Here is a 14,404-nt window from a genome sequence, read left to right as displayed (position 1 = left end):
CAAGCAACTCTTAGCATTTCATCAAAGACAGGTTTAACTATCTTAGTTTTAGGTTGATTGCTTAATTAGGTGAGCAACTGAATTGAATTAATTCATCAAAACTAATTTGAAAAGATCTCTCGAGGCTGTAAGAGCTTGTGCCTATTATTTGTATTTGTTGCTTTGGGTCTATGCATGGTTTTCTTATTGTGTTAACAGCAGTCTTAATCTTGTTTGATTTTAATTGCATTTGGTCAGTTTCAATGGTGGTCGTTTCTTTTTTCTTTTTTTCTTCTCCCACCATGTGTAAATCAATCACTGCTTGATTTAGAATAAGGGCTTTCAGTAAAATGATTCTTACCAAGTTAACTACATTTCACCACTATCCTCACAAGCACAGCCTAAATCTGGCTGTGAGGTGAAATTACTTCATAGGAACTCATGTTGAGTTTTTGGAACCATGTTTCCTGGAGTAGTATTTCAACAAGCATGTTAGAACATAAGAATGGTCATACTGGATCAGACCAACTGTCCATCTAGCCCACTATCCTGTCTTCCAACAGTGGCCAATGCCAGGTGCCCCAGAGGAAATGAACAGAACAGCCATTCATCAAGTGATCCATCCCCTGTCGCCCATTCCCAGCTTCTGGCAAACAGAGGCTGGGGACACCATCTCTGCACATCCTGGCTAATAGCCGTTGATGGACCTATGCTCCATTAATTTATCTAGTTCTTTTTTGAACCCTGTGATAGTCTTGGCCTTCACAACATCCTCTTGCAAGGAGTTCCACAGGTTGACTGTGCATTCTGAAAAAATACTTCCTTTTGTTTGTTTTTTAAACTTGCTGCCTATTAATTTCATTTGGTGGCCCCTTGTTCTTCTGTTATGAGAAGGAGTAAATAACACTTCCTTATTTACTTTCTCCACACCAGTCATGATTTTATATCATATCCTCCCTTTGTCATCTCTTTTCCATACTGAAAAGTCCCAGTCTTATTAATCTCTCCTCATACAGAAGCTGTTCCATAGCCCTAATAATTTTTGTTGCCCTTTTCAGAACCTTTTTCCAATTTCAATATATCTTTTTTGAGATGGGGCGACCACATCTGCATGTAGTATCCAAGGTGTGGACGTACCATGGATTTATACAGAGGCAATATGATATTTTCTTTCTTACCTATCGCTTTCTTAATGATTCCCAACATTCTGTTCACTTTTTGAACTGCCGCTGCACATTGAATGGATGTTTTCAGAGAACTGTCCACAATGACTCCAAGATCTCTTCCTTGAGTTGTAACAGCTAATTTAGACCCCATACTTTTATATGTATAGTTGGGATTATGTTTTCCAATGTACCTTGCTTTGCATTTATCAACATTGAATTTCATCTGCCATTTTGTTGCCCAGTCACCCAGTTTTGTGAGACCCCTTTGTAGCTCTTTGCAGTCTGTTTTGGACTTAACTATCTTGAGTAGTTTTGTATCATCTGCAAATTTTGCCACCTCACTATTTACCCCTTGTCCCAGATCATTTATGAATATATCGAATAGTACTGGTCCCAGTACAGACCCCTGGGGGACACCACCAATTACCTCTCTCCATTCTTAAAACTGACCATTTATTCCTACCTTTTGTTTCCTATCTTTTAACCAGTTACCAATCCAAGAGAGGACCTCTGCTCTTATCCCATGACTGCTTACTTTGCTTAAAAGCTTTTGATGTACACTATATCCACTGGATCCCCCTTGTCCACATGCTTTTTGTGACCCCCCTCAAAGAATTCTTGTAGATTGGTGAGGCATCATTTCCCTTTACAAAAACCATGTTGACTCTTCCCCAACAAATTATCTTCATCTGTGTGTCTGACAATTTTGTTAATTACTATAGTTTCAACCAGTTTACCCGGTACTGAAGTCAGGCTTACTGGCCTTTAATGGCCAGGATCACCTCTGGAGCACTTTTTAAAAACTGGTGTCACATTAGCTATCCTCCAGTCATTTGGGACTGAAGCTGATTTAAATGATAGGTTACAAACCACAGTTAGTAGTCCTGCAATTTCACATTTGAGTTCCTTCAGAACTCTTGGGGGACTATCATCTGGTCCTGGTGACTTATTACTGTTTAGTTTATCAATTTGTTCCAAAACCTCCTCTAATGACACCTCAATCTGGGACAATTCCTCAGATTTGTCACTTAAAAAGAATGGCTCAGGTGTGGGAATATCCCTCACATCCTCAGCAGTCAAGACTGATGCAAAGAATTCATTTAATTTCTCCGTAATGGCCTTATCGTCCTTGAGTTCTCCTTTAGCATCTCAATTGTCCAGTGGCCCCACTGGCTGGTTAGCGGGCTTCCTGCTTCTGGTGTACTTAAAACTTTTTTTGCTATTATGTTTTGAGTCTTTAGCTAGCTGTTTTTCAAATTCTTCTTTGGCCCTCCTAATTATATTTTACACTTCATTTGCCAGAGTTTATGCTCCTTTCAATTTTTCCTCACTAGGATTTAACTTCCACTTTTTAAAGGATGCCTTTTTGCCTCTCACTGCTTCTTGTACTTTGTTTAGCCATGGTGGCACTTTTTGGTTCTCTGTTTTTTAATATGGGGGTATACATATACATGTTGCATTGAAGGCTCTCTTGGTACTGATTATATTTTAGTACCCAATAATCTGGTTGAAATGGAATTAAGAATCTCCTCTGTACTTTCTGGAGAAATAACCTAAGAAATTTAATTAAAGAACACAAAAGAGGTGGCAGTTTTTTGTTGTAATTCAACTGAATTACATTGAATTCACTGAAGACATTTGTGTCTTAACACATTTTGGTGTGAGTATATGTAAATAAATCATGTGGGCTGGACATCCCTAAGACCAGTTTTGCAAACAGATCTATCAGTTTAATAAAATATTTTCAAACAGCATTTCCTTTTTGTACAATTTCTAAACTGATTAATAGTGGAGCCACGGAGGAAACACTTTTTGCTCTCCTGTGGATATGACGTGGACTAGAGGGAAGGAAACACATTATATGTGGAATTTTGCCAAAGCAAAGTATTGTTTGTGTTCACGTAAAACCAAGGGTGAAAATGAAAACTCCCCTTCAGGACAGTAGAGTTGTCATAGAATCATAGAATATCAGGGTTGGAAGGGACCTCAGGAGGTCATGTAGTCTGACCCCCAAAATGAACTGCAGAAGCCATTTGCATAAAGCAAACTGGTGCTCTAGGTGGGGCTTGAACTCACAACATCAGCATCACTCCATATAGCACTGCTCTATAAGTACTCTGCACTAACCCATTGTGCCACTGGAGCCCATTTCCACCCCAGAAAGAGGGGAGGGGGTGCCAAAATGTGGGGGCAAATTCGTGAACACTAATGATTGCCTGTCTGTTTGTCTATCATTCATATTGCCCATATCACCATAGTACAGGGGTCGGCAACGTTCGGCACGCGGCTCGCCAGGGTAAGCACCCTAGCGGGCCGGGCCAGTTTATTTATCTGCTGACACAGCAGGTTCGGCCGATCGTGGCCCCCCACTCACGGCGGTTCGCCGTCCCGGGCCAATGGGGGCGGTGGGAAGCGGCGCGGGCCGAGGGATGTGCTGGTCGTGGCTTCCCGCCGCCCCCATTGTCCCGGGACGGCGAACCGCGGCCAGTGGGGGCCGCGATCGGCCGAACCTGCTGCGTCAGCAGGTAAATAAACTGGCCCGGCCCGCTAGGGTGCTTACCCTGGCGAGCCGCGTGCCGAACGTTGCCGACCCCTGCCATAGTACCTGACCTATGTGAACAGAGTTTTACCCTTTTGCCATAAAAATCAACATTAACTGATGGAGATGGTGCTAGTTTATTATGGAGGAAATCCACTAATACTTGTGAAAATGTAAATATGCCCCAACACAAACCTGGCAGCTTCAGCCTCCAGCCAGCAAAAGGTTTTACATGGATAAATCCTGAACTTCAGCCTGAACTGGCTGTTTGTTTCTTTTAAAAACGTGTGTTTTCGGGTCACAACGATAAATGACTTTTGTTTCTCTTTGTTTCACTAGAATGATTACAGGAAGTTATCTATGCAATGCAAGGATTTTGTTGTGGGTGTACTGGATCTCTGCAGGGATACAGAAGAAGTGGAGGCTATTCTGAATGGAGATGTGAACATAAAAGTGTGGCCTGAGCATCCCCGCCCAAGCCTGAGCAGAATTAAACTTGCCATTAAATATGAGGTCAAAAAGGTAAGATCTTTCCTTTAGTTGGTAAAACATCCATTGCTTTCAGTGGGACCAGGGTTAACCCTTGGAATTTAGCCTGTCTATGGCTTTATTTGCAGGGTGGTTGCACATTTTAATATGGAACATGTTACCATTAAACTGTTAATTATTATGGATATGGTGGTGCTTTTACAATGTTAAAAGGAAGGTTGGATGGCTCAAGGGATTGGTAAAATTATATAGGGGCCTCTCATCTTTAGGGTAGCTTACACAAGTACGAATGTGGAAAAGTTTGGTAGTGGTCTCAAGTCACTGCCATTGCAATATGCAGTGTTATTGTAGCTGTGTGAGTGCCAGGATATTAGAGAGACAAGGTGGACAAAGTAATACCTTTTATTGGGCCATCTTATGTTGGTGAGAGAGATAAGACCTGAAGAAGAGCTCTGTGTGAGCTTGAAAGCTTGTCTCACGGAAGAGGTGCTGGGGGTTCAATACAACCCCCAGATTGCAAATGCAACTAACAAATGTCAGAAGCACACTCTCAGTCTAAGGGATACATCTACACAGCCCCCCCCCCCCAAAAAAAACCCTCACGGCAATGAGTCTTAGAGCCTAGGTCAACTGATCGGGACTCTCGGGGCTCAAACTGTAGAGCTAAAAATAGCAGTATAGACATGGAGGCTTGGGCTGGTGCCTGGGCTCCAACACCTTCCCCCCTCACCAAGTTTCAGAGCCCAGGCTCCGGCCTGAGCTCAAACATCTACACTGCAACGTTTAGCCCCGCAGCACAAGGCATAGTTGACCTGAGACTTGCTCTGTGGGTCGTTTTTTGCTGGGTAGACATACGCTTAGAGGGAGATACCAGCCTCATCAGATCACCCGGTTGTTTTCCAAACTTTCAGACATCATCTCGGTCTTATCCAGACTGAGCTTCAGCCAGCGAGCTCTGATCCATGCCCCATGAAAGTCAGTGGGACTTATGCGCTGAAGTCACTTAGCTAGTTTGAAAAAAACAACCCCACTCGTTATGTAGTGCCACAGAATAAGCATGCCCCACACATAGCATTTATGGGGGAGAAAAGTCCCCTGACTAGATCTGGTGAGAAAACAGAATTCCAATTCCTCAACAGCAACAAAATAGTTTTTGGGGGGAAAATTGGCCCCCATCAGGACAAAACGACAAAAACTCGACGTTGTTCACCGAACTTGAATTCCATAATAGTCTGTTTTGGGCACACTGAAATGTTCCCACAGAAAGCATGTCTCAGTGTTTGCAAAATGTTCCCCGAGATCCCCAGCTAACAGGTTGCCCAAGAGCCTGGGAGCCACAGGAGCGATGGAGCCTGGGTGACCAAGCTCCCCTCTACCCTGCCAGGTACTGGGATTTCTCATAGAAGATCCCCCTCAACAAAAAATGGAAACCCCAATACCCTACCCCTGCTATTGCTCACAGCTAGGAGCTGCTGTGTGAAATTAACAACTGTCTGACCAGTTTCATGGCTGCTATTCAGCTGTAGGGAAACTAACAAGAATTATGTCAATTTCAGTCAGCTTCCTGGATTCCAAGTACCCCACCAGTCCAAATGATGGGCTACTGGAGAACCTGGACTTCCCCAATCAGGGAGCCCAAGTTTCCCAGTCAGATGGACTGCCAAGGTCTCGAGAAGCCTGGTAGCCTGGGCTCCTCAGCAACCTCCCTGGTGGGTTTGCCAATTCCCTGGAAAGCTACTGGGGAGTTTGGGAGTTAAGGATCTCAGGGCTTCTGGGGACATGGGCAAGCTGTCAGAAACCTGCTTGGTTTCCATCAAAATGTCATTGAAATCAACACTTTCCCATTGAACATATCTATTTCAAGAAATCAGCATTCTCTGGTTGGAAAAAAAATGTTCTGCTGGAAAATTTCTGAACAGCGCTACCCTGACACAAGGAACTGGCAGACTAATGGACAGGTAATAATGCCAATCTGAAGAGGTGTACACATTGTGAAAGAGGTGTATTTTGACAATGGATCTGAAGGTGTTGGTTCTCTCTTACACACGGTCCTAAATGACATATTCCCACATACTAAAATTGGCATTCTTGACGGTCTACATATGCCATTTTCCAGCAATGATGCAGTAACACTGAGATCAGCAATGGTGTAAGCACCATTTTAGTCAGGAATAGGGCCATGGTTTTCATGAGCCTGTCTCCCCTCTGCTTGTGCAGTAGCTACTGCCAGTGGAGTTGTAGATGTACCCATAATCCCATACTCATCCTCAAGGTTCACCCTCCAGGAAATGACTGAGAACCATGAATGGTATAATATGGAGAAGTCTGTGTATGTACTCTTTGGATAAAGCGAAAGCCCTGGAGATTGACATCCTCTATCTGCCACATTTCATAAGCAGTAAAAAAGAAATGAAGCAACCCCTAACTCTGCTCCTATTCAAGACAATGTTCCCTTTGAAATCATAAGCAAAACCCTTACAGGCTTCAGTGCAAGCAGTTAGGCCGACACAGAATGCTTTTGAAAATCCCTCTCTGATACCATTGAGAGAATGAGTGCTGACATGGCAGTAAATAAATTTAACTCGTGCAAAAGTATTTTCTGATTTTTTTTTTGACTGAATATCCAGAAGTTAGACTTCAGCATTTGCTAAAAGGCCTTATCAGGCTAAAATACTCCTGCGTCACTTAACCTCAAGAAAGAGATCTTGGCGTCATGGTGGATAGTTCTGTGAAAACATCCATTTAATGTGCAGCAGCAGTCAAAAAAGCAAACAGAATGTTGGGAATCATTGCGAAAGGGATAGACAATAAGACAAAAAATATAATATTGCCTCTATATAAATCCATGGTACACCCACATCTTGAATACTGCATGCAGTTGTGGTCACCCCATTTCAAAAAAGATATATTGGAATTGGAAAAGGTTCAGAAAAGGGCAACAAAAATGATTAGGGGTATGGAATAGCTTCTGTATGAGGAGAGATTAATAAGACTGGGACTTTTCAGCTTGGAAAAGAGACGACTAAAGGGGGATATAATAGAGGTCTATAAAATCATGACTGGTGTGGAGAAAGTAAATAAGGAAGTGTTATTTACTCCTTCTCATAACACAAGAACTAAGGGTCACCAAATGAAATTAATAGGCAGCAGGTTTAAACAAACAGAGAAGTATTTTTTCACACAATGGACAGTCAGTATGTGGAATTCTTTGCCAGAGGATGTTGTGAAGGCCAAGACTATCACAGGGTTCAAAAAGGAACTAGATAAGTTCATGGAGGATAGGGCCATCAATGGCTATTAGCCAGGATGGGCAGGGATGGTGTCCCTAGCCTCTGTCTGCCAGAAGCTGGGAATGGGCAACAGGGGATGGATCATTTGATGATTACCTGTTCTGTGCATTCCCCCTGGGGCACTTGGCATTGGCCACTGTCGGAAGACAGGATACTGGGTTAGATGGACCTTTGGTCTGACCCGGTACAGCTGTTCTTATAACCCTGGCTTCTTGGAGCTGCTGTTGTTCCTTTCTGATATACTGGCCAAATTCATTCAAAAGTTATTAAGTGTTTTATTGATCCCAGCAAACTCTTTTTGAAATAGACACTGCATTAATCCCATCCACTCTCTGTTGAAGCAGAGAGTGTAAGAGTTAGCTATGTCTCTCTGCTAGCTCTGCTTCATTCATGTATAGAAAAATAAATCAATATTAAAAAAAATTCTAGGACCTCTTCTTCCACTTTTCCAAAAGTAAGTGCCAACGTTCAATCACTCATTTGATCAGGTCACATTTTTAAAGGTAACTTCTTCTGCATTGATGTTACAGTAAGAGAACTTAATTAGTGGAACAGATAGGGATGTTGAAAGGGGATCATCAAAGCTGGTCTTCTGAGCGTAAGGAAAATATTTTGAAAGCAGCAAAAGAGAGAAGGAAGTGGTTTAGTTTTAGAAAAATATTTAAAATGTTCTGCTTTATGGAAGCATGCTCTGACTGGAAAATTTGGTTCTGGCAAATACCGGGTCTGGGAGGTGCAGATTAATGATTTCAACAATGTGCTTTGATGGAAATTGGGCTCCGATAACTGGGCTTAAAGAGTTGTTCCAAATTTTCCAGCTAACATCTGCTATCTCCTTCCCCCACCACCTGCTTACTTCTGCCTCTCAACAACATTGCTGTGTTAGCCAGAGAAGGTCTCTTCCTGTTAAGGAAGCAGTTAATTAAAGAGAAACTTAACTCTTAATTTAAATGCTTTCATAAGGGGGAAAATGGTGTGGAGCTAGTCTGTATAACAGAAAGACAAATTATTCTTCCCAGGATGGTGCAGCTATGCACTGTCCCATACTCGGAGCTTAGTATCAAGACTCCAGCCATCCCCAGTTGAACTCCCTTAAACAAATTGGGCCAAATTCTGTGTCTTGAACAGGTGCCAGCTCATTGACTTCTGTGGGCTTGTACTGTTGTAAGTCAGAACAGAATTTGCCCTTGTGTCCTTTTAGAAGGCTAACTAGTCCGAAATACCCTTGTACTGTATCATCAAAGAAAGATCCCTAGAAGACTAACAGGGTAATAGCTAAAGCAAAGCTTTTGAGAACGCCAGACACTTTTGCTGAGCACATCAAGTCCTCTGCACTGCTTTCTTTCATTCTCTGTTTCTTCTCACAAGTACTGTACTCGTCTCCTAGGTACAGAGAACTTTGAAACTGTGCGTTGGACAAGATGTAGCTGAACTGCTGTGTCAATCATTGCACTGCCTTCAGTATACCTGTTCCATCAGCTCTTTAGCCAGCTCATTTTCAGAGGCTCATCTCCAGTGAGTGCATTGTTTCATAATGCATGCCCACAGCTTCCCTATTGACTTGCCAGTTCTGCAGCATCAGATGAATCAAAAAAAAAAAGTGTTCTGATTTGTTGTATGCAGTTGAGATCAACTACATATTTTCTCCTTCTGTTACAAAATATATTCTTCAAAACTGATCATCCTAATTTGGGCATCATTTATTGTAAGTACTAGATCAATTACATAACATATGAATACTGTCTTCAGTAAATCTTGTGTTGGTTCTCTGTGTAGCATTTCGCAGTCTGTTCTTGTCTATATTTCTCTCTCCATATTTCTATTGTATATATTCTGATATTAGTCCTGGGCAGACTAGAGAGCAGCTGATCCTGGACTCAATTAGTAAAGAATTAAAGAAGGGTAATATAATTAATGCCAGTCATCAAGGGTTTATGGAAAGTAGATCCTGTTAGACTAACTTGGTATATATATATATTTTTTATGAGATTGCAAGTTTTGTTGATAAAAGTAATAGTGTTGGCGTAATATACTAAGACTTCGGTAAGGTGTTTGACTTGGTACTGCACAACATTGTGATTAAAAAACGTTAAACAATACAATTAACATGGCACACATTAAACAGACGAAAAGATGGCTAACTGACAGGTCTCAAAATGTACTTGTAAACAGGGAATCATCATGGAGCCGATATGTTTCCAGTGGAGTCCCGCAGGGGTTAATGTTTGACCATATACTAGTTAACATTCTTATCAATGATCTGGAAGAAAACAAAATCATCACTTATAAAGTTCACAGATAGCACACAAATTGGAGGTGTGGTAAATAATGAAGAGAACAGGCCATTGATAGAGAGGGATCTGGATCACTCTTAAGCTGCGTGTAGTCAAACAATGTGTTTTAGTATGGCTAAATACATCAGGGAACAAAGAATGTCGGCCATACTGACCGGATGGGGGACTCTATCCTGGGAAGCAGTGACTGAAAAAGATTTGGGGTCACGGTGGTTAATCAGCTGGATATGAGCTCCCAGTGTGACGCTCTGGACAAAAGGGGGGGGCTAATGGTTGCATAAACAGAGGCATCGTGAGTAGCAGTATAGAGGTTGTTTTATCTCTGTATTTGCCACTGGTGAAGCTGCTGCTGGAATTCTCTGTGCAGTTCTGGTGTCCACAATTCAAGGATGTCGAAAAAAATTTCGACAGAGTTCAAAGAAGAGCCATGAGAATGATTAGAAAACCTGCCTTATAGTGATAGATTGAGCTCATTGAGTCTATTTAGCTTAACAAAGAGAAGGTTAAGGGGCAACTTGATTACAGTCTATAAGTACCTACATGGAGAACAAATATTTAATAATGGGCTTTCATTATTGGCAGTGACTTATGGTAGCAGGTTAATATTTATCATACACTGTATTGCTAAATAGATGAACAATCTCTATACAAAAATGTAGTGATGAAAATACACCAGTAATGACTTCCTTCAGTGGAAAGAGATGTTGAGGTATAAAGGCATTTGAGAGGGGGGGGGTGTGTGTATAAAAACTTTCACTTTGAAACTTACTTCCAATTTAGGGAAATCATATATAGTGTGCATGGTTTTGTTTTTTTATGGATGGATTCTGGATCTTGTTACACTGATGTAAATCAGAGTAACACCATCAAAATCAGTGAAATTACAGAATATTTATAGAGGCGAAATTGAGATTGGCATCTGGCCCTCAAAATGTAAAAGACTGCTCTGTGAAGGAATGCTGCTCGACCTCCATCCCACACCTGAAGCACCGAAATCACTAACCCACAAATGGGGAAATCTAGCCAGCAGGCTGACTTATGTATGACAATCCTCCCTGCCTCTGGCAAATTCAAGGTGCAAATGTCTTCTGAGTTATGGCTGATTGAGCTCTACTTGTACTGCAATCCTGCAGCAGTGGAACCAGAAATGGACTATGCTATTGCTCAAGTTTGCAGCTTTTGACTGCACCCTGGGACTGAGATGCCCCGGTGTGTACCTGGGTAAAGGGAAATCACTGCTCTCAAGGTGCAAAATGATATTTCAGCAATATTAGGCTGTCTGAGTGGCACTGCTGCTGGCCAATTCAGTATTCACATCCTCTACCCATGCCAGCAGCTACCTGGGCAGTCTATCAGCTACAACAGAACTGTCCTTTCCAACTCCCACTTGGCTTTCTGCTTCCAACATTCTGGGCCAAATCGTTCACCGGGAATTCCCATTCATTTTTGCCATTTTTAGACCAAATGTTATTTTGGGTACATTATATAAGAGTGTCAGCTGGTATATCAATGTAGCTCCATTATTTTAATAAAGCGGCACTGACTTACTCCAGTTGAGAATCTGTCCCATTATTATTCGTAGCCTGAAATGTGCTCTGTTGGTTTTTTGCCTTCTTCAGCCCACGAAGATATACGTGGTAGAGAGAAGTAAAGATATTCTGACATAAGTGCACTTAGATAGGACAGAGCCTGAAATATTCCATATTGTGTTTCAGTGGATGACAAGAAGGATCTTAGTAACTAAGTCACCCATTAAAATATATATGAAGTATTATAGTTTTTCATCAAGTTGGCGTTTCAATGTTCACTCATATTTGGATTCAAAGTTTTAATGCGTATTTGATATTCTATCTCCTTCTACCATTCTGCTTCTCGATTCATGTCTTCCTATTAGCGATCTAACTGCCTACGGTAGGCTTTCCTTGATGGAAGTTCTCAGCGCATAATTTATATTGTCAATCTTTATTTAGTGGTCCTGATTTTAGTTTTTCAGCTGATGCCTCTGCCAATATTTTGTTATCTTATCCTTTCCACAGTCTGAGAGATGGCAAGGGACCCCAGGCTAAGGCAGGATTAGCCCATGTGGTTAAGGGTCTTCGCCAGGCCTTTAGACATATTTCTTCAATCTTCCCCCTTTTATTCTTTTCCACTCATTAACCCTATTACTTCATAGTCTCTCTTACAATGCAGCCACCAACTCAGAAAAATGAGCTAATAGAAATTTGCACGTTTCCTTAATTTTTCACAGCTGCTAAATGATCAGTCCCCTTGACGGCCGTCAGACACTACACCACAAGGAGTGAAAGGGAAGGAAATAATACGGGTTTGAAATGGAGGCTAAGAAGCACCATTTTACTCTTGTCCACCAGGCTCCTGCAAAAGAAGCAGGCACTGTTAAATGAGGTCACCAAATCAAACACTTCTCTGAGCGTTTTAAAAGCAGCTCTGTCATCTTTCCTCCTTCCCCTGGATCAGGGATATTATAAAGAAACATTAATCCTACACACACAGCTTAAAGCTCATTTCAGTTCTGAAACAGTATCTTCTTTATCTTACATTTTTCCTGTTGTGCTCCCTAATAAGCTGTAACCAGAAACGGTGCCATGTTTTTGCTACCTCCGTTTTAAGACCAGTTCAAGGGCCTGATCCAAAGTCCATTGACATCAATAGGAATCTTTCTGTTGAGTTCAGTGATCTTTGGTTCAGGCTGTAAATCAATTTTTCTTTGATATTTGTTTGTTGATAATTTGCACAAAGAGCCTCTATTAACTTCACCCATTTATTACTCCAATAAGCAATACATGGTTCAATTGAAAGCAGGCAGTTTTATTGATCAGTATCTTGGGTTTTTTATTAGTACTTTCAGACACAAGTTGAATATTGGAAAGCAGTTCTGGCAAAGCATCAGAAGTGCCTAACTTAATGTTTTTAAAGTGTTTCTCTTCTTTGATATAAATGAAAAGAGAGCCAACTACTTCAGTAACATTGGCAAGATTAAGAAAACATGACAGTTTAACTTTCTGCAGTATAATGAAATGCCCAATATAAAAGGTAATCATAGAATTAAAAGCTCTGTTCCACACATACTTTACAGCCAGAAGGAAGATAAAATTACACCACTTACCGAAGCTGATTGCTGTAAACAGATCTTTAAAACACTACCTGAGACCATAATTCTTTTCAAACTCTGCCTATCCCAGAGGAACTAACACAAGTGCCCCAATGCCTATCACACGTTTATAATTGTACACTTCATTCACAGGTCCCAGAGTCACCCCTGACTCTTCAAATTATTTAGCTGGTTGTACATTTGGTCATTTCCTGAGAATGGTTCTGAAAGTTACAATCCCAATATTTTGTCAAGTAGTGAAATAATCGATCTGCTGGAGTAGAGAAAACATCATGCAAAAACGTAGGTATTGCATAAGTGCTGGAAACCTTCCAAGAAGGTTTGACACCTTTGACTGGTGCGTCAAAAGACTGTCGTCATGATATTAATTAGCACAAGGCTGGGACTGGATGACAGGGGTGGATCACTCGATAAATTGCCCTGTTCTGTTCATTCCCTCTGAAGTATCTGGCACTGGCCACCGTCAGAAGACAGGATACTGGGCTAGATGGGCCATTGCTCTGACCTAGTATGGCCATTCTTATTTTCTTAGACTGTGATTAGTGTTTGTATGCACAGTGGGAAAATAAGCCCTTTCCTCTCTAGCTGTGGAGAACCCCACTGCAAAGGAACTGAGGTAGTTCTGCTGTAAAGGACGTTGGATGGATGGTACAGGAAGGGCAGGCTGTGCAGGGCGTATGTATTCCCTGCATCATGCAGAGACTCTCTATATGGTGTCTCTGGAGAGACTAGACAAGGGGTGAGGCCTCGGGAGCCATTGCTGTGTGCAAGTGGTGAATGAATCTGTCATCCATTTTAAAGGAAGACCATCTTTTTTTATGAGAATTCAGTGCCATTCTCTGCAGAGGAGATAGGATGTTAAGGCTCCTGGAGTGTAACACACATTCATATCTTGCTATTTGTATGTATGTTGTGTTTGTTGGGGGAGAGGGTGTTTAATTTTGGTGGTTGTGTTTTGTTTTGTTTTTAATGTAACGGGAAACCATTTATGGGACCATAATAATGTGAAGTCTGATATTTTCATGGTCAGAAGCTGGTTACTAAAGTCAACTTTGTAAGTTAAGAAAAAAACATGAAAAACAAATACAATTAAAAATAAACACAAATGCATGACAGACATAGATCTAGACCCACCTTTCAGACAGCCCTACCTGTGAAAGCTCCTCGGGACCGATTTTTTTTCGACAGATCCAAACATACTGTAAGTGTACAATAAATAAAGGGAAGCAATTAGCCAGAAATAGCACAGAAACAGACTTTCTTGAATCATTTCAATCCCACAGTTCTGATCCCAGTCACCAAAGATGTACCAAAGTTATCCCATGAACGGATTTGTTTCTAAATGGGAGCAAAAGTTCATAGGGGTGGAGGTACACAGGCAGGGAAGGTTTTTATTTCCTCTGTGCCAATTCAGACATCCTTGCTTAGGACATGTCCTCTACCTAGGAATTAATGCTCAACTTGCTCAGAACTGCAGCCAACCTGTAGATGAGTCCCAGTGAAGGAATGCACATTGC

General features: G+C 41.5%; 1 protein-coding gene across 4 annotated transcripts in view; it reads left to right on the top strand.

The window, feature by feature from the left end:
• The window catches only part of TRPC7 (transient receptor potential cation channel subfamily C member 7), a 119,577-nt gene that overhangs the window by 42,127 nt on the left and 63,046 nt on the right, over window positions 1–14,404 (top strand). For 3 of the 4 annotated variants that reach the window (XM_026659471.1, XM_026659474.1, XM_026659472.1), the window contains exon 2: window positions 4,024–4,206. The exons of the other annotated variant lie outside the window; for it this stretch is intronic. In XM_026659471.1, the coding sequence (XP_026515256.1) occupies window positions 4,024–4,206 (183 nt within the window). The remainder of the gene's footprint in view (window positions 1–4,023; window positions 4,207–14,404) is intronic. 4 annotated transcript variants of the gene reach the window in all.

The sequence above is a fragment of the Terrapene carolina genome, unplaced genomic scaffold (genome assembly GCF_002925995.2).
Source record: "Terrapene carolina triunguis isolate 2854851 unplaced genomic scaffold, T_m_triunguis-2.0 Scaffold629, whole genome shotgun sequence".
Classification (NCBI taxonomy): domain Eukaryota; kingdom Metazoa; phylum Chordata; order Testudines; family Emydidae; genus Terrapene; species Terrapene triunguis.
This window is presented reverse-complemented; position numbering and strand designations above follow the sequence as displayed.